Source organism: Nycticebus coucang, chromosome 8 (assembly GCF_027406575.1).
Source record: "Nycticebus coucang isolate mNycCou1 chromosome 8, mNycCou1.pri, whole genome shotgun sequence".
Classification (NCBI taxonomy): domain Eukaryota; kingdom Metazoa; phylum Chordata; class Mammalia; order Primates; family Lorisidae; genus Nycticebus; species Nycticebus coucang.
The window spans coordinates 58715197-58733705 of NC_069787.1; the positions used below are offsets into that span (position 1 = coordinate 58715197).

General features: G+C 36.6%; 1 protein-coding gene and 1 pseudogene across 8 annotated transcripts in view; one reads left to right on the forward strand and one right to left on the reverse strand.

Moving 5' to 3' along the window:
- The window catches only part of ANKRD28 (ankyrin repeat domain 28), a 207647-nt gene that overhangs the window by 80699 nt on the left and 108439 nt on the right, over positions 1 to 18509 (reverse strand). For 5 of the 8 annotated variants that reach the window (XR_008381942.1, XM_053600596.1, XM_053600597.1 and 2 more), the window contains 3 exons: positions 10412 to 10482; positions 2853 to 3053; positions 964 to 1051 (listed from right to left, as the gene is read on the reverse strand). Coding sequence is in view for 7 of the 8 variants with exons in the window: in XM_053600596.1 (XP_053456571.1) it covers positions 964 to 1051; positions 2853 to 3053; positions 10412 to 10482 (360 nt within the window). In the remaining variant the exon portion in view is untranslated. The remainder of the gene's footprint in view (positions 1 to 963; positions 1052 to 2852; positions 3054 to 10411; positions 10483 to 18509) is intronic. The other 3 variants (XM_053600599.1, XM_053600600.1, XM_053600601.1) reach the window with 1 other exon arrangement.
- LOC128592600 (60 kDa heat shock protein, mitochondrial-like) lies at positions 13512 to 15297 on the forward strand (annotated as a pseudogene).

Genomic DNA, 18509 nt, shown 5'->3' on the forward strand with positions numbered 1-18509 from the left:
AGCTGAAGTGAATAACACCAGCACTAGATCACCAAACAAACACTATTACCTTTTTTTGAGGAATATTCGTTTTGGACTGTGTTATGGAACTTCATCTTTATCCAATGTGCCAAATGCTTGCATTGTCAAAAAGAATTCATTTTCATCACATGTAACAATACAGCATAGAAATGGTTTGCCTTTATGCTGTGACAGCAAAGAAAGGCAAGGTTCAAGATGTCTCTTTTGACATTTAATTCACGTGGAACCCATGTATCCAGCTTCTTTACCTTGCCGATTTGTTTCAAATGGTCCAACATTGTTGGAACAGTAATGTCAAACTTGCCACTAATTCATTTGTAGGTTGAGATGGATTCATTTCCACTACTGCTTTCAGCTCATTATTATCCATTTGGTCTCCCACATGGATCATTGTCAAGATTAAAATCTCCACAATGGAACTTCTCAAATCTCTGACATACTATGTGTTCATTAGTTATATTCTTTCTAAACACTTTGTTGATATTTCTAGAAGTCTGTGCTGCGGTTCTACAATGGAACTCATATTAGAAAAATCACACAAATTTTTGTCTTATCCATGGTTTCAAAAATTGCTCTAAAAAATGCTTGAAAGATAATCACAAGCCAAGTGTGCAATTCAAAGACTAAGGCTGTACTTTCACAATAAAATAAGGAGCATCAAAGTGAAATGTCAGCGATATCAACTATCAAACTCAGTATTAAGAAATCAGACATTTTATTCTTAATAACCTTGATGAACTGGACATAGTACACTCCAAACTTCCTCCATTTATCAAACTGGTTCCCCCTGGGAAGTAAACTCAGGTACTATGTAACTTTACACTACTCCGAAAGACAAATGTTATGTAAACAGCAAGAACTAAAACAAATTTTCCTAAATATATGTAAAAAAGTAAATTTGAAAAGTACATACCGTCTCTTAAAAAAAAAAAAAGTACATACCCATATATGCTGCCCAATGGATAGCACGTCTATCTTTCTTGTCAAAAGCATTAATATTGGCACCTCTAGACAAAAGCAGTTTGACCATCTGGAATAAAAGTAAATATAGTTTCACCAAAATCCTGAAATAGAACTATTTATTAATACCACTTGTGACAACTACCCATTTTTTGCATCTGTAAAAAGGAAGAAGCTAGACTAAATATTGAAGGCTTTTTTTCAAATGTGAAAAAAAGGTATTACCTATGGTATTACTGAAGTTAGGCACTGGTATCTTTGTAAGATGCCACTTTGTATCCTGGTATTTTATCAACCAAGCTCAAATCTGCAAAGCCTACAGCTGGAATATTTAATAAGAGTTTTATTCCTACTCATAGCCCAAAATGTTATCAAAATGCAAAGTGCATTCTTATCCTGAAATGTCTTAAACTTAATTCAAGCACAAACCCAGTATCTAAAATATGATTACACTGAAGGTCACTGCATAGTGTACCAAGAATAATACTGCCTAACCATATTTACAATGTATCTCCACTAATAAAGGCATTACAGATTTCAAATAGGGATATATGGGACCTTAACTGCAGTGGAGACAAGGATTCTTGTTGCAAAAGCTTGCCTTTCTTTGCCTTTTGCATAAAGGCAAAAAAGTAGAATAGTCCCCCTTCTTATCTGCAGTTTAGCTATCTGTGATTTCAATTACCCACAGACAACAATGTTCTGAAAATAGGTGATTATAGCATAGTTATAAGATATTTTGAGAAAAAGACAGACATAGCACATTCCTATAACTTTATATTATAGTATATTGTCATAAACCATTCCATTTTATTATTGTTGTTGTCAATGTCTCACTATGCCTAATTTATAAACTAAACCTTATCATAGGTAGGCATAAGAAAAAATGATATATATAGGGTTTGGTACTATCTGATATTTCAGGCATCCACTGCAGGTCTTGGATTGTATCCCTGTGGATAAGAGGGGACTACTACATTGTGAAAAAAACACTAGCTCCCAGCCACACAATCTTGGGAATGTCACTTTACCTCTTTGAATTTCTGTGTCTGCAATAAAAATGGAGGACTAGACAAAGTGGCCTCAAAAGTTCTGCCTTAAGGCTGGATGCAGTGGCTCACACCTGTAATCCCAGCACTCTGGGAGGCCGAGGCTGATAGATTGCCTGACCTCATGAATTCGAGACCAGCCTGAGCAAAAGGGAGACCCCGTCTTTAACAAATAGCTAGGCGTTGTGGTAGGCGCCTGTAGTCCCAGCTACTTGAGAGCCTGAGGCAAGAGAATCACTTGAGCCCCAGAGTTTGAAGTTGCTGATGAGCTATGATGCCACCGCACCCTACCAAGGGCAACAAAGTGAGACACTGTCTCAAAAAAAAAAAAAAAAGTTCTGCTTTGTGAAATTGCTCATTGTCCGACATAATTGTTTTCTACAACAACAGAACATCCTTTCTAGGTTGTGTTAGACTTGGCAGCATTCTCCTTTGTCAACCTAGATTGACTATGAATTTCAAGTGCATGGGCAGGTACCTACTAAGTAAATTTCCAAATTTGAGAAAGTTAAATCACAAAAAAACGCATCTGAGGTGTTTGCTAAAGGCAAACAAAAATTAGCAAGACAGATATTTCTGTTTGCTTTTACAATAAACTGATTAATGAGTATCTATTAAGTAAATTTCCAAATTTGAGAAAGGTAAATCACGAAAAACACATCAGAGTTTGCTAAAGGCACAATTAGACAAAAATTATCAAGATAAATATTTGTTTGCTTTTGCCATGAACTGATGAATGGCTAAAAAAGGGAAGGTCACTGTAACTAGGGGGTAGATGGATGGAAGGGGGAAAAAAAAAATCACCAATTAAATACCACCTACCTCACCGTGTCCACTGAAAGCTGCATGATGTAATGCAGTTCTCCCTGCTCGATCCGATACATTTACATTACTCAGAAGAGGTACCAAAGCCTCAGCACACTTTACAGCTTTATTAGCAGCAGCTATGTGTAAAGGGGTTTGCCAGTTTTTGTCTCGAGCATTAACATCTGCAGAATGCTTCAAAAGTACCTGAACTGCTTCCTAAAACATATGAAAATAAAAGTTATACAAGACAAATAAGTGATTTAAAGATTATTTATATACTATGTATAATATATACACACACATGTTGTATATACACACATACACTACATCTATATCTATCTGTATAGGAAATAAAGTTCTGGTAGAACCTATTATAAACAAGCATGAATTTACCTAAGAAAACAAAATTGCATATAAAAGCGGTCGGTACTCAGAGCCATATAAGATGCATCAAGATAAAATATTCCCTTTCCCTACTCTCACTAATGTATTCCCTTTTCCTACTCTCCCATTAAAGGCATAACAATTCCTAGAGAAACATTCTTCAAAAATATCATTTCTTTCCTTGTATGCTTACCAAAATACAATTAATTTATACTTTAACAGTTTAAGGGTTCAAAATTAAAAGCACACTATTTCCCTAAGTATTATACATGCTATATTTTTACAAAATGAAAAATCATTAGGATCTAGTTCATTTAAAAAAAAAGGACACATGGGCGGTGCTCCGTAGCTCAGTGGGTAGGGTGCTAGCCACATACGCCGAGGCTGGTAGATTTGAACCCAGCCTGGGCCAGCTAAGGCAACAATGACAACTGCAACAACAACAACAACAATAGCCAGGCGTTGTGGCAGGCGCCTGTAGTCCAAGCTACTTGGGAGGCTGAGGCGAAAGAATCACTTATGCCCAAGAGTTTGAGGTTGCTGCAAGCTGTGATGCCACGGCACTCTACCCAGGGCAACAAAGTGAGACTCTGTCTCAAAAAAAACAACAGCAACAACAACAAAAAAAACACGCACGAAGTATTTATTATAATCCTGCCTTGTTGGAAAATTAAAGCAATTTAAGAGTTTTACTGTTCAAAGGGATTTACCTCCCAAAAGCACATAGAAAACGTCATACCACCACTTCTATATATTGGACTCATGTAAGGAAGGATTCCAAGGAATTCAGTATGCCTTCAATTTAATATACTCAGAACTAAATTTAGCATTAACTTTATCCTAAAAGTCATAATCCTGTTTTTTTGTAGACACAAAACAACCTACATATGAAAGTGAAAAAGACCAGAACCAGAACAGAATCTGGTTCCCATCTCAATTCTATTATTTATAAGGATACTATTCAAGTCTTATAAAACATACCCTCAACATTTTCATCGGTAAAACTGGGTGTGGGGAAATACTAACTGCTCATTACTCTCCTCCAGTATGGTATAAGGCACAATAAACTTAATGTACATGAAAAGTGTCCGAAAGTAAAAAGTTATAAATATTCAGAATATACTTTTTAGGTTAAACAAAATACTGTTACCCATGAATCATCCATAGCTTTTTTTCTTTCTTTTTTTTTTTTTTTTTGAGACAGCCTCAAGCTGTTGCCCTGGGTAGAGTGCCGTGGCATCACAGCTCACAGCAACCTCCAACCCCTGGGCTTAAGCGATTCTCTTGCCTCAGCCTCCCATGTAGCTGGGACTACAGGCGCCTGCCACAACACCCAGCTTTTTTTTTTTTTGGGTTGTAGTTGTCATTGTTGTTTGGTAGGCCTAGGATGGTTTCGAACCTGTCAGCTCTGATACATGTGGCTGGCGCCTTAGCTGGTTGGCCTACAGGTGCAGAGCCCATCCATAGCTTTTGAAGCCTTTAAACTGAAAAGTAATCAAACGTGTTTGAAATCTGGTAAACAGCACGAGAATTTAATACGTTTAGCAGAAGACTGGAGAGATGTCCAGTAATCTATGAGCCTGCTAATGAAGTCAGCCAGCCAATCAAAGATGTATGAGGGCTTATGACCCAACAATTAAACTTTGGTCAGTTACTCAAATTAAGAAATTCATCCATGAAATGCTCATAGCAGTTTTATTCCTAACAGCCAAAAGCCACAAATGTAAACGTCCATCAATAGGAAAATGGATAAATAAAGATACATCTGTACAATGATACTACTCAGCAATAGGACACCAGCTTTGTCCTATTCATTCCCACTCTGAAATTCATAATACAAACATCAAAGTATCTGAACAGTTTGGGAAATATTTATGTTCCATCAAGAAGAACAAGAAAATATTTTTGTTTCACTAAAAAGCAAGAATAAATCCAGTTCATGACAAGTGAGGGTAGAGAAGATGGCACCTAAAGGCAGTAAAATACCAACTAAGGCTCTAGAATATTAAGACAGATCGAAGTTTGAACCATGGGTCCTATTTCCTACTTAAGAGTAATATAGTCAGATCACAACAGCAGTGAACTTTGAAAATTCAAAGAAAACCAAAGAAAATCACTAAAGACGGGAGATCTTTAAAAAGAATAAGTGAATTTCTAGTACTACAAACCAAAGAACCTGATGTCATGTCCTAGTATTAATATAATTCTAGATCATATTATCAGCATAGTATAAGGATACAGAAAACATGGGGATGACCAACAGCACAGATGGTTTCACTAATAGTAAATGTTACCATAGTTACCTCAATTCCAATATCTCAGTTATTAGAGGATGTATGTAAAAAATGTTGTTGGTGTGCCTTGATTTAAAAAGAAAAGCTGAAGTATACATGTCATGACATCAATTTAAAAGAGATTATAAAATATGGAGCGATGACAAAAGATTGAACAACTGTACTCAAAGAATATTAGTATCTTAAGGTCAATCTAAAAGAAATTCCACAGCTCCAGTTCTCTCTCAAGGCACAGAGGAAAAAAGGGTTAATATATTTGCAAAGAAATACAAAGTTTGCATATAATTCTGTATGCTACTCTTAAAGAACAATAAGCCACCAATCAGAGTGGTGGAGACAGACTGGGACAGCTGGCTAGTAGGAGGTGGTGTATGGAAACCATGCCACTGAAGAAGAGTGGGAAATCTGGGATATTTAACCTGAAGCAGTCTTTCTCAACCCAGGTTTAGTGAGAGAATTGAACCATAAGGCATTACTGCATGTAATAAATCAACTTCCCTCCTTCACATCTACCACTGTGTTAAATAATACATTATTGGGAGAACTGAGAACATATTCTCTCCAATCATCTTGTATAGGGTTTATTTTTTCAATAATCTCAAAAATATAAACCAAAAGCTACCTAAAACTTTGCCTTTGAAAGACAATCTCTTTATATACGTTAATGTGGCCTCAGCTGTTTACTGTTTGCTGCCAGGATGTAATGAAAACAAAGAACACTAGTAAAACTCATAATCCTTTTTTCTGGCAGTTTCGCTAATTATGAGATTTTTCTTTCTAAAAGAAAAGTGATACTCCGTTTATACAAGTTATATTTTCATGAAACAGCCACGTTTTATAGCTGTTCTATAATACTGCGAAAGAGTATCAACACTACATAGGCTAGAAATTTATGTTGAAAACCAGACTTAAACTTACTAGGACCACTGCTTTCTAATCTGAAGCTTGCTTTTGGATTCAGGCTGAGTACATACCTTTTTTTTTTTTTTTGGAGACAGAGTCTCACTCTATTGCCCTCGGTAAAGTGCCATGGCACCAAAGCTCATAGCAACCTCTCAACTCCTGGGCTTGAGCAATCCTCTTGCCTCAGCCTCCCAAGTAGTTGGGCCTACTGGTGTGAGCCACCATGTCCAGCTAGTTTTTCTACTTTTTGTGGAGATGAGGATCTACACTTTTTCTCAGGCTGGTAAATACAGAGTTTTTAAAAATCAAGAGTCCTGTATCTGATGGAACTTGACATCTTCCTCCAACAATTTTTAAGAACTTTTTATCTGTTTTCCAGCCTCTACAAACATAAAAAATATGCATTCGAATGACTTAATCTGGTAAAATTTTATTTTAAGAGCCATATTTCCAAGAGTCATATTGAAAAATTGGTAGGTATGAGTAACATTAATAGGTTCCAAAAATAGTAATATTTGTCTTCTTTAACTGCATGCATGTAAGTATGTATTTTTTACATTAATTAATTATTGTCTGGGATTCATTGAGGGTACAAAGAATTAGGTTACACTGATTGCGTTAGGTAGGTAAAGTCCTTCTTATACTTGTGTCCCAAGACAATGTGAACATCCATCCCTCTCTTACCTCCCCTCTACCCACTCCCTCCTTCCCCTATCCCCCACCTTGTATTAAATCATCTACTACCTTCATATTAGAATTGAGTACATTAGATTCTTGCCTCTACATTCTTGTGATGCTTTACTAAGAATGTGTTCTACCTCCATCCAGGTTAATACAAAAGATGTAAAGTCTCCAGGCTTTCTAATGGCTGCATAGTATTCCATGGTATACATGTACCACAGCTTGTTAATCCATTCCTGGGTTGGTGGGCATTTAGGATGTTTCCACATTTTGGCAATTGTAAATTGTGCTGCAATAAACAGTGTAGTGAAAATGTCCTAATGCAATTTCCATTAAAGTACCAACATTATATTTTGAAGAACTGGAAAAAAATAGTACTTTGTTTTGTATGGAATCAGAAAAAAACTCATATAGCTAAGGCTATTCTTAATAATAAAAACAAAGCCGGAGGTATCACCCTACCAGACATCAAGCTGTATTACAAGTCCACAGTGATCAAACCAGCAGGGTATTGGCACAAAAATAGAAACAGACACATGGAATAGAATAGAAAACCAAGAGTTGAAAGCAGTCTCTACTTGCCATCTGATCTTTGATAGATCTAACAAAAGCATACAGTGGGGAAAAGAATCCCTATTCAACAAATGGTGCTGGAAGAATGGGATAACTACACATAAAAGACTGAAACTAAACCCAAACCTTTCACCACTTACAAAAAAATTGGCTCAAGATGGATAAAAACCTTAAATCTACAACACAAAATGATAAAAATCTTTTGTGTGAGGAAAACTTTTGACAATATTGAATTGGGGAGAGATTACATGACAAAGACTGCAGTGGCTATTGCAACAATGATAAAAATTAACAAATGGGACTTAAGCTGAAAAGCTTCTGTACAGCAAAGGACACAAAAAGTAAAACAAAAGGACAATGTTCAGAATGGGAAAAGATATTTGCTGCATATGAATCTGACAAAGGGTTGATAACTAGATTCTACAGAGAACTCAAATTAATCAACAAAAAAAAGAGTAAACAGTCCCATCTACCACTAGGCAAGAGATATGAACAAAAAGTTCTATGATGAAGACAAATGGCTAACAAACATCTGAAAAAATGCCTGATTGTCAGAGAAATGCAAATCAAAACCATCTTGAGATATCACCTATACCCAGTGAGAAAGGCCCACATCGCAAAGTCTCAAAGCTGCAGACGCTGGCATGGAAGTGGAGAGAAGGGAACACTTTTACACTGCTAGTGGGACTGCAAACTAATATAGCCTTTTGGGAAGGAAGTATGGTGAATCCTCAAAGAACTCAAATTAGACCTCCCATTTGATCCTGCAATCCTATTACAACACATCTACCTAGAAGGAAAAAAAATCATTTTATATATGTATTTTTAGAGACAAGATGTTGTTTTGCCACCTAGGCTGGAGTGCAGTGGTGTGGTTGTAGCTCCCTGAAGCCTGTAACTGTTGGGCTCAAGCTATGCTCCTGCGGAGCTGGGACTACAAGCACACACCATCACATATGAATGATTTTTCTGATTTTTTTGAGGGGAGGGGGTCCTCACTATGTTTGGCTCAGACTGTTTTTGAATTCCTAGCCTTAGGTCATCCTCCTGCCTCCCCAAACTGCTGTGATTTTAGGTGTGAGCCACTGTACCCAGCTACATGCTTTTATTTTTTATTTTATTTTTTTTTTTGTAGAGACAGAGTCTCACTTTATCGCCCTCGGTAGAGTGCCATGGCGTCACACAGCTCACAGCAACCTCCAACTCCTGGGCTTAGGTGAATCTCTTGCCTCAGCCTCCTGAGTAGCTGGGACTGTAGGTGCCCACCACAATGCCTGGCTATTTTTTTTTTGTTGTTGTTGTTGCAGTTTGGCCGGGGCTGGGTTTGAACCCGCCACCCTGGGCATATGGGGCCGGCGTCCTACCCACTGAGCCACAGGCGCCGCCCTACATGCTTTTATTTAAAGATACATCTTTATGAAGGGCTAACTACAAAATTAATATCACTACCATGGAATGTCAGAATTCGTAGTATTTTGGCAAATCTTAGTTTTCATGGTAATTCTCAGATTTGTCCAGCATTACACAGCTAAAAAGTTACAGGTGATAACTGAAGCTAGTGTCTCCATATCAGCTGTAATTTACCAGCTCTGGTATATTAAGGACCCAGTGGTAGGGTATGCAAGTGTAGCCATCCTCCTCTTAATTAGGAGGCTATAGCTAATGAACTGCTCTGTCACACCATCGTCTGTGTCCCCTCAGTTGGAGTAGCTCTTGTTCTAGGTTCAAGACATAGGTCACAATGAGGAATACAGAGAATAATAAAGAGGCAGGAGCTTCCCTAGTTCTCCTGAGGCACTAGTTAGAGCTCCTGTGCCTTCTCCAGAATCACCCAGTCCCCTGAGGTGGAGAAGCAGCAGTAGCTACACTTGAGAATTGCTTTCTTGTTTCTCACAATTTAATACTCAAACGATGGACTGACATTAACTTACCACCCAATCACCTATTTTTACATTTTAATTTTTAAAAATTTCTAACAAGTACAAACTATCATACAGTAGGTTAAAAAAAAAGTGCTTTGGACAAAGCATTTTAGAAAATCAGCCATTGTATTTTATAAAGGCAGTGTAAGGACAGAAAGAAAAAAAAAGGTCTAGGTTTTTGTTCCATCTCTATGCAACAGGTGAGTAGTTTTTGGCAAATTATCACATGGTTTCCTCAAAATATCTACCCTATAAAGATGTCATTAGACCTAAAAGATACGAAAAATATAAAAATATTTTGTAATAATGGACATTCTCTAAAAATGTTCATTTTCTTGATTAGCAAACAATATACAGGGGATGTAAACAAGAAGGAAGTATTCTTTCCTATAAGACATCTCACATATTTTAAAGTTCTAGATTTAGAACAGGTAAAATGTACGATCAAGTAATGTCCTAATTTCAGTGTTTAAATACAATATTTCAACTACTCTTATACACTGATGAGATTATTTCTTGATGACAACCACAGCAGAATCTTTGCCACAAGTTATTGCGAAGCACTAGAGAAAAGCTTTGATTTGAGAATTAAGATAGAAAAACAATTCCCTTGTAGAGGGAAAGAAGTAGGTTGTCTGTAGCAAAAGATAAAATGGAATAATTAACTTAGTTTGTACAAACTCTGAAGTAAAATGACCAGTGTAAGTATTTCAGTAGTGTTTTTCATTATGAAAACACAGAATTGGAATATGGACTCATAGGCAGGCCTACTTATTTCATATTTTTATGGATATATTTACTAAAAGAAATTTCATACCTCACTACAAGATGCAACTGCTCTGTGTAAAGGTGTCAACCATTTGCTGTCTTTGGCATTAACTCTAGCTCCTGCAACAAGAAGAAAAGAATAAATTGAAATATTTTACATAAAATATGTTTAATAACTCTCCTTATAGTTATATATAATCCAATTGGATAAAATGACAATTTAAAAAGTACTCTATATTTTCTGCTAATAAATTATCATTAAGTTACAAAATTATCCTTTTAAATGACATAATTATCTAATAAAGTATCAGCTTTATTTTTGTTAAAAATAAACATTTTATATTTAGACTAGAAAAGCCACCTTTATACAGAGCACATCCAAGGTAAAAATCCAACCCCACTTTAGAATGTTAACAAGCTCAAATATTTAAATAAATAAATATAAGAATTTATTCAGAGACTATTGTGAACTATTCCAAAGTCTTCCTTACAACCTTTACTAATAAATGTATGTCACAAAATAATAATAATATCAAAATAGTTCTTCAGCCATGGTTAAAAACACAGTAGTGCTATAGTTATTGTATAAAATGTATACAATGGTTATAGACTTACAAAAAAAATTGTTTAAGATAAAGGAATCAATCCATACATCTTCCTGGGTTACGCTAAACTTGTAAAAACAAAATTTTTTTAAAACAAATCAACTTTGTACAGTTGTTTAAAAATCACTAAGTCAACAAAAATTAACTATAACAAAATACAAACATATTTAGTGAGACCAAAAAACCCTACATAAAAAGGAGGTGGGGGAATCTATCTCCTATTTAAGTTCACTGATTTGGCACCCAAGTCCCAACCAAATAAAAGTAGCACATGGTAGGATCACTATTTATACATCTAAGTAGAGAAGCAACAGTCCTGGTTCTCAGAAGTAAAGATGAACTGACTGACAAGTCCTGTCCTATATGCAATCTTACATTTATATTCCAAATCCTAACTAACTTCTTATTTTCTAGATGATGAAATATAGGTACAGCAAATAGCCCAACCTCAGAGTCAATTATAGCAGAACCAAGACTAGAATTCATATCTTTGTATGTTTACTTTATTTCTGTTTTGAGGGTGAGGGTCCAAGAATAGTCAAGTACAGTGACTTCTTGTTATGGCTCCAAAATTACTAGCTATGGGTCCCTAAATAGTTATGTGATCCCTCTGAAACTAAGTTTTTCATCTATAAAAGAGATTTCATAATACCTTGTTACAAAGATCGACACATAATAAATGTACCTAGCACAAAGCCTTGAACCCAAGAAAAAATGAAATGAAAATGGGAGTGTAGAAGAGAAAATGAAATGAAATGGGAGTGTAGAAAAACATCTGCAAAAGCAGCAACTGAAATTCTGAGAGTTCTTTATGGGCAGCAGCAATAAGGACAATAAAAGAATCAATGAGAGTCAATTAGTCTTTCAAGAACGCTCAGAGTTAGGCTTTGGGAGAAGTAAAGGAAGTCCACAAAAGAAAGAACGAACCAGAGAAAATGGTATATTCATTTGGGCCAAGATCTGTCAGGCACCGTGGAGACCAAGGTAGCTAAAACATAGACTACCTGACCACAGTAATGTAAGAGTTTGTTTGAGGTCAAAGGTAGAATGTAGATGTACAAATAATTAAAATGTTTATTAGCTGGAGGGTTGAAGCCCTAGATATAGTGAAGGGGCAATACAGAATCTAGTGTCTTTCTTTCTCCTATTTATCTGCTTAGAACCTCAATGGTTCTCTTTAATCCTTGTGCTTCTTTCCACAGGTTTATATTAATATTTATATGCACTATCTAAGTAAAGATAAACTGTAATTGTAAAATTGTAATACTCATTAAATATCAATAACAAAAGATGAATACAAGTCGCGCTGAGCATCTCTTGTAATTGTAATATGTCAACATGACTTGAGCATTACAATTTTAATATAGCTTTTTTCTTTCTTAAAATGCATATATATGTTTTGGGCACCCTCTGTATACACCAGGCAAGCCCTGGTAGTAAGGCCCAAAGGGTATCAACAGGGATACCCAGAAGAGAAAGTATCCTGAATCAACAAGGACAAAGAAGAATGAGAAGGAAGATTTATATGTAGACTAGAAAAGCCACCCTTATACAGATTTCTTAAACAGTTTTCTTTATACAGGTTTTTTCACAAGAAAACCTGAGAAGTCTTATTCAAGGTATTAACATGCAAGACCCTATCTCTACTAAAAAAGAAAAAAAAATACACACACACACGCGCACACTAGCTGGATCTTGTGGCAGATACCAATAGTCCTATGAGCTATGATGATGCCATAGCATTCTGCTCAGGGTGACAAAGTGAGACTCTGCCTAAAAAAAAAAAAAGAGGCTCCCTAGGTACTGATAAAGATCTGATACAAAGTTAAAGCAATAACTGTATGAATAATATGCTTTACTTTTTTTTTTTTTTGTAGAGACAGAGTCTCACTTTATGGCCCTCGGTAGAGTGCCGTGGCCTCACACAGCTCACAGCGAACCTCCAACTCCTGGGCTTAAGCGATTCTCTTGCCTCAGCCTCCGGAGTAGCTGGGACTACAGGCGCCCGCCACAACGCCCGGCTATTTTTTTGGTTGCAGTTTGGCCGGGGCCGGGTTTGAACCCACCACCCTCGGTATATGGGGCCGGCGCCTTACCGACTGAGCCACAGGTGCTGCCCAATATGCTTCACTTTTATGTAGAATAAAAACAGGTAAGCATCTACTTTTATGCAGTAGTCCCCCTTTATCCAGTGTCATTTTCCATGGTTTGTTACCTGTGTAACCAGTCTGAAAATATTAAGTGGTAAATTCCAGATATAAAAAATTCCTAAGTTTTAAAATGTTCACCATTCTGAGTTACGTGATAAAATGTGGTGCTGCCCTGTTCCCTTCACCCAGGAAATGAATAATCCCTTTGTCCATCATATCCTGTATACGATATATGCTTATTAGTCACTTAGAAGCCATCTTGATTATCACATCAACTATTGTGGTGTTATTTGCTGATGTTAGGCAACACTTACTTCACTTTTACTTAATAAGAGACCCAGAGGCCCTCACTTGCCACCGACAGCCTGCCACACCCTGCTGCCGCCCAGCAGAAATGCTTCGATTACCCATAGTTCTTTGCCAGATAAGACCAGTGTACAGGGCACTGGCTCCCCATCTCACTCAGGCTATGCCAAAGATGTAAAATTTGGCGAGATGCCTAAGCCTTAATGCTCCAAGGTGTAGACCTTTTAGCTGATGCTATAGGTGTTACGATGGGGCCAAAGGGAAGAACTGTGATTAATGAACAGAGTTGGGGAAATCCCAAAGTAACAAAAGATTACTGAACAGAGTTAGGGAAGTCCCAACGTAACAAAAATTCCAGCAATGACCATAAATTAGGTTGGGGGTCACCACAACATGAGGAACTGTATTAAAGGGTCGCAGCATTAGGAAGGTTGAAAACCACTGATTTGAAGGATAAATATAAAAATATTGGAGCTAAACTTGTTCAAGATGTTGCCAATAACACAAATGAAGAGGCTGGGGATGGCACCACCACTGCTACTGTGTTGGCACGATCTATTGGCAAGGAAGGCTTAGAAAAGATTAGTAAAGGTGCTAATCCAGTGGAAATCAGGAGGTGTGTGATGTTAGCTATTGATGCTGTCATTGCTGAACTGAAGCAGTCTAAACCAGTGACAACCCCTGAGGAAATTTCTCAGGTTGCTACAATTTCTGCAAACAGAGACAAAGAAATTGGCAGCATCATTTCTGATGCAAATGAAAAAGGTTGGAAGAAAAGGTGCCATCACAGTAAAGGACGGAAAAACACTGAATGATGAGTTAGATATCTTTCTCCATACTACTTTATTAATACATCAAAAGGTCAGAAATGTGAATTCCGGGATGCCTATGTTCTATTAAGTTAAAAGAAAACTTGTAGTGTCCAGTCAATTGTACCTGCTCTTGAAATTGCCAATGCTCACTGTAACCCTTGGTCATAATTGCTGAAGATGTTGATGGAGAAGCTCTAAGCACACTTGTTCTGAATAGGGTAAAAGTTGGTCTCCAAGTTGTAGCAGTCAAAGCTCCAGGTTTTGGTGGTAATATAAAGAACCAGCTTAAAGACATAGCTATGGCTACTGGTGGTGCAGTGTTCAGAGAAGAAGGGTTGACTCTAAATCTTGAAGATATTCAGCCTCATGACTTAGGAAAAATTGGAGAGATCGTTGTGACCAAAGATGATACCATGCTCTTGAAAGGAAAAGGTGATAAGGCTCAAATTGAAAAATGTATTCAAGAAATTGTTGAACAGTTAGAGATTACACCTACTGAATACGAAAAGGAAAAACTGAATGAACGTCTGGCAAAACTTCCAGATGGAGTAGCTGTGCTGAAGGTTGGTGGAACAAGTGATGTTCAAGTAAATAAAAAGTACAGATGACCTTAATACCACAAGAGCTGCTGTTGAAGAAGGCATTGTTCTTAGAGGGGGTTGTGCCCTGCTTTGGTGTATTCCTGCCTTGGGCTACTCATTAACTCCAGCTAATGAAGATCAAAAAATTGGTATAGAAATTATTAAAAGAACATTCAAAATTCCTGCAATGACCATCGTTAAGAATGCAGGTGTTGAAGGATCTTTGATAGTAGAGAAAACAATGCAAAATTCCCCAGAAGTTTGTTATGATGCTATGATTGGAGATTTTGTGAATATGGTAGAAAAAGGAATCATCGATCCAACAAAGGTTATAAGAACTGCTTTATTGGATGCTGCTGGGGTGGCTTCTCTGTTAACTACTGCAGAGTTTGTAGTCACAGAACTTCCTAAAGAAGAGAAGGACCCTGGAATGGGTGCAATGGGTGGCATGGGAGGTGGTATGGGAGATGGCATGTTCTGATTCCTAGAATAGTGCTTTACCATTAATGAACTGTGACAGAAAGCTCAAGGCAGTGTTCCTCACTGATAACTTCAGAAAAGTTGAAGAAAAGACTGGCTGATGTTTAAGAAAATCACTGTAACTATCAGTCACTGGTTTTAGTTGACAAATGTAATGGTTTACTGCTATCATTTCCATTGTTCATGCCTACAGATAATTTATTTTGTATTTTTCAATAAAAATACATTTGTACATTCCTGATACTGGGTGCAAGAACCATGCCAAATCACTGAGGCATTTTTACTACTATTCTGTTAAAATCAGAATTTTAGTGCTTGCCATCACCAGATGAAAAGTTAAGAAGCAGCCTTTCTGTGGAGAGTAAGAATAATTATGTACTAAGTAGAGAAATATCCAATTATGTGATAACCTTTGTGTAATAACAATTTGTTTAAAGTTAAAAAGAAAAATAGACCCAGAGCACAAGAGCAGTGATGCTAAAGTATAATATGCCAAAAGAAAATGTAATATTTCCTTTAAAGAAGAAAAGTGAAAGTTCTTGACTTAAGGAAAGAAAAAAAAATCATGTAATCATGTGCTGAGACTGCTAAGATCTACAGTGAGAACTAGTCTTCTGTGAAATTGTGAAGAAGGAAAAAGAAATTCATGCATGGTATATAGGGTTTGGTATCGCTTGAAGTTGCAGACATGTACTTAGGGGTCTTGGAATGTTTTCTCCCTGGGGTAAAGGAGAACTACTGTACTTTATATGCATAAAGACATCCTACATACATGTGAAACTTAGTAAACGTAGAATATAATTGTCTTAACACAATAACTAAGAAAATGCCAGGAAGGCTATGTTAACCAGTGTGATGAAAATGTGTCAAATGGTCTATAAAACCAGTGTATGGTGCCCCATGATCACATTAATGTACACAGCTATGATTTAACAATAAAAAAAAAAAAAAAGAGACACCCTACAGTGGCACACACCTGTAGTCTTAGCCACTTTGGAGGCTGAGGCAGGAAGACTGCTTGAAGCCTAGTATTTCAAGGTTACAGTGAGCTATGATTACATAACTGCACTACAGCCTGCGTGACAGAATGAGACCCTGTCTCTTAAAAAAATATAAATAAATAAAAAGCCTAGAAGAATGCTAAGACATTAGGAAGAGTGGGTGCCTACATGTCTGTATTGGTGATGGGGCATATTGAAAACCGGGTATTGGGTGATAAAGGGCAACTTCACTAAATAATACATACCTTTAAATTTATACACACACACACATATACATGCCTACTATAGAAAGTAATTTTTAGACAAAACAAACATTACCTATTCAAAAGATGAAATATATTTAAGAGGCAATAAAAAAGGTGGTCTCAGAAAACATTCCAAGAATTTGGTTTCACATGCAAAGAAAAAAAATAGAAAAGTAAGTAGGAATAGGGTAAAGATAATTTTTCCACTCTTTTGAATATGGGTTTTCAAATATACAACTGCATGAAGATTAAATGGTGTATTTGGGACACCCAAGTATAACAACAACAACAAAAAACCTTGCTGATTTCATTCTGTCATTTTAAGTTATGACAATTTCTCTCTCTTTACTTGCAATAACATAAAGTTTATTTATCACAACACAGAAGTCACCAGGTGGGGTGGCTCACTCCTGTTGTCCTAGCTAATCAGAAGGCTGAGGCAGGAGGATGGGTTGAGCTCAGGAGTTTGAGGCTGCAGTGAGCAACCACTGTACTTTAGGCTGGGCAACAGAGTGATACCTTAGTCTCAAAATAACAACAAAACCTTCAAGAAACAACAACCAAAAGCCCCACATAAGTGACTATAATAAACAATCCAATAATGGCTGAGTTAGTATATATCATATAGCTATTTGTTGTTAATAGACAACTTGATTAAAAGGTTTGCCCTTTTTTGATTCTAAAGATCAGCATAATGGGATTATGATCTTTTCTCAGAAGAGTCATCTAATCTTTTATTACATCATGGGTTTTTCTAACAGCATAGTCAAATATCTTAATTCTTTGGAAAATACAGGTCAACAATATGAGAAATCATCAGGCTATTTATTTCTTGAGTGCATCAATGAAACAATCCCTGCCCACACTGGTTACTTAGCACATGAACTACATGTAAACAGACAAGACACAGCCAGTATACAAGAGCAGTAGTTGGCTGTGTTATTATAAAAAATGAACACAAAATTCAGACTGTTCAGATTCCTAAAGCCCATCTCAGTGAACTCTCTGAAGGTAAACAGATTTCTGTTCTACACAGAACAGTTCAAGATTAGTTATATATTCATCTACACATTAAAATTACCAAGTCATTCCAGTAATGGAAAAAGACATTTCCAGAGAATAGTTAATTAGTCCAATAGATAGAGAATAAAAAACTAGTCACAAAAGCTAACACTGAGATGGAGATGGGGTGGGAGAAAAGAGGGAAGAAATCATACCAGCTTAAAACCACAGAGAGAAATCAAACCAAATATAAAGCCTCTGGAGTGTTCATCACATGCTGTAGATATGGCAGAAAAGAATACTTAAGGTTTTTAAAGATGACCTTAACTCAACAAGATTGATTTCTTTACTACATACTCATTAAAACAGAAAAGAATATAAAATAGCAGTCCCATGTCAACTGCTGAAGTTAGGTTACTGGTAGACCCTGTGGTAGCAGGAAGCACTGCTAAGAAACTGGAGACAATACTACAGATAGCAATTTAAGGAAGATGCCATAGAAGTAGATGACTACTATGAACTAATATTTACACAAAACCTCATGTGCCAAGAGCACCATCTCATTAAACCCAATGGTTACTTCCCATTGTACTTTCAATATTTTCCTTATAAGTCTCCCTTCCCCCCACAAATCTACGTATATCAACTTAACTTTCCCATAAGATAAGAAGCAAGAGAGCTTGTACTCACACATAATATCTGAATTTGGACTCACCTTTCCAGGAGATGGGATTGGATTTCTGATAATATGTGCAATAATAACCCAAACAAGCAAGTATCAACTGCAAAATCAACAGGCTGCATCCATCCAATATCCCAGATAATTATATAGAAAAATTCAACTAACCAGTTGAATTTCTAATTCACTATATGAAGTATAGTTTTCTGAAAGAAAAGGTTACTTTCAGGGAAGTTTTCAAAAATAAATGTCTAGCTATTGGAGACAAACCTTAAAGTAATTAAAA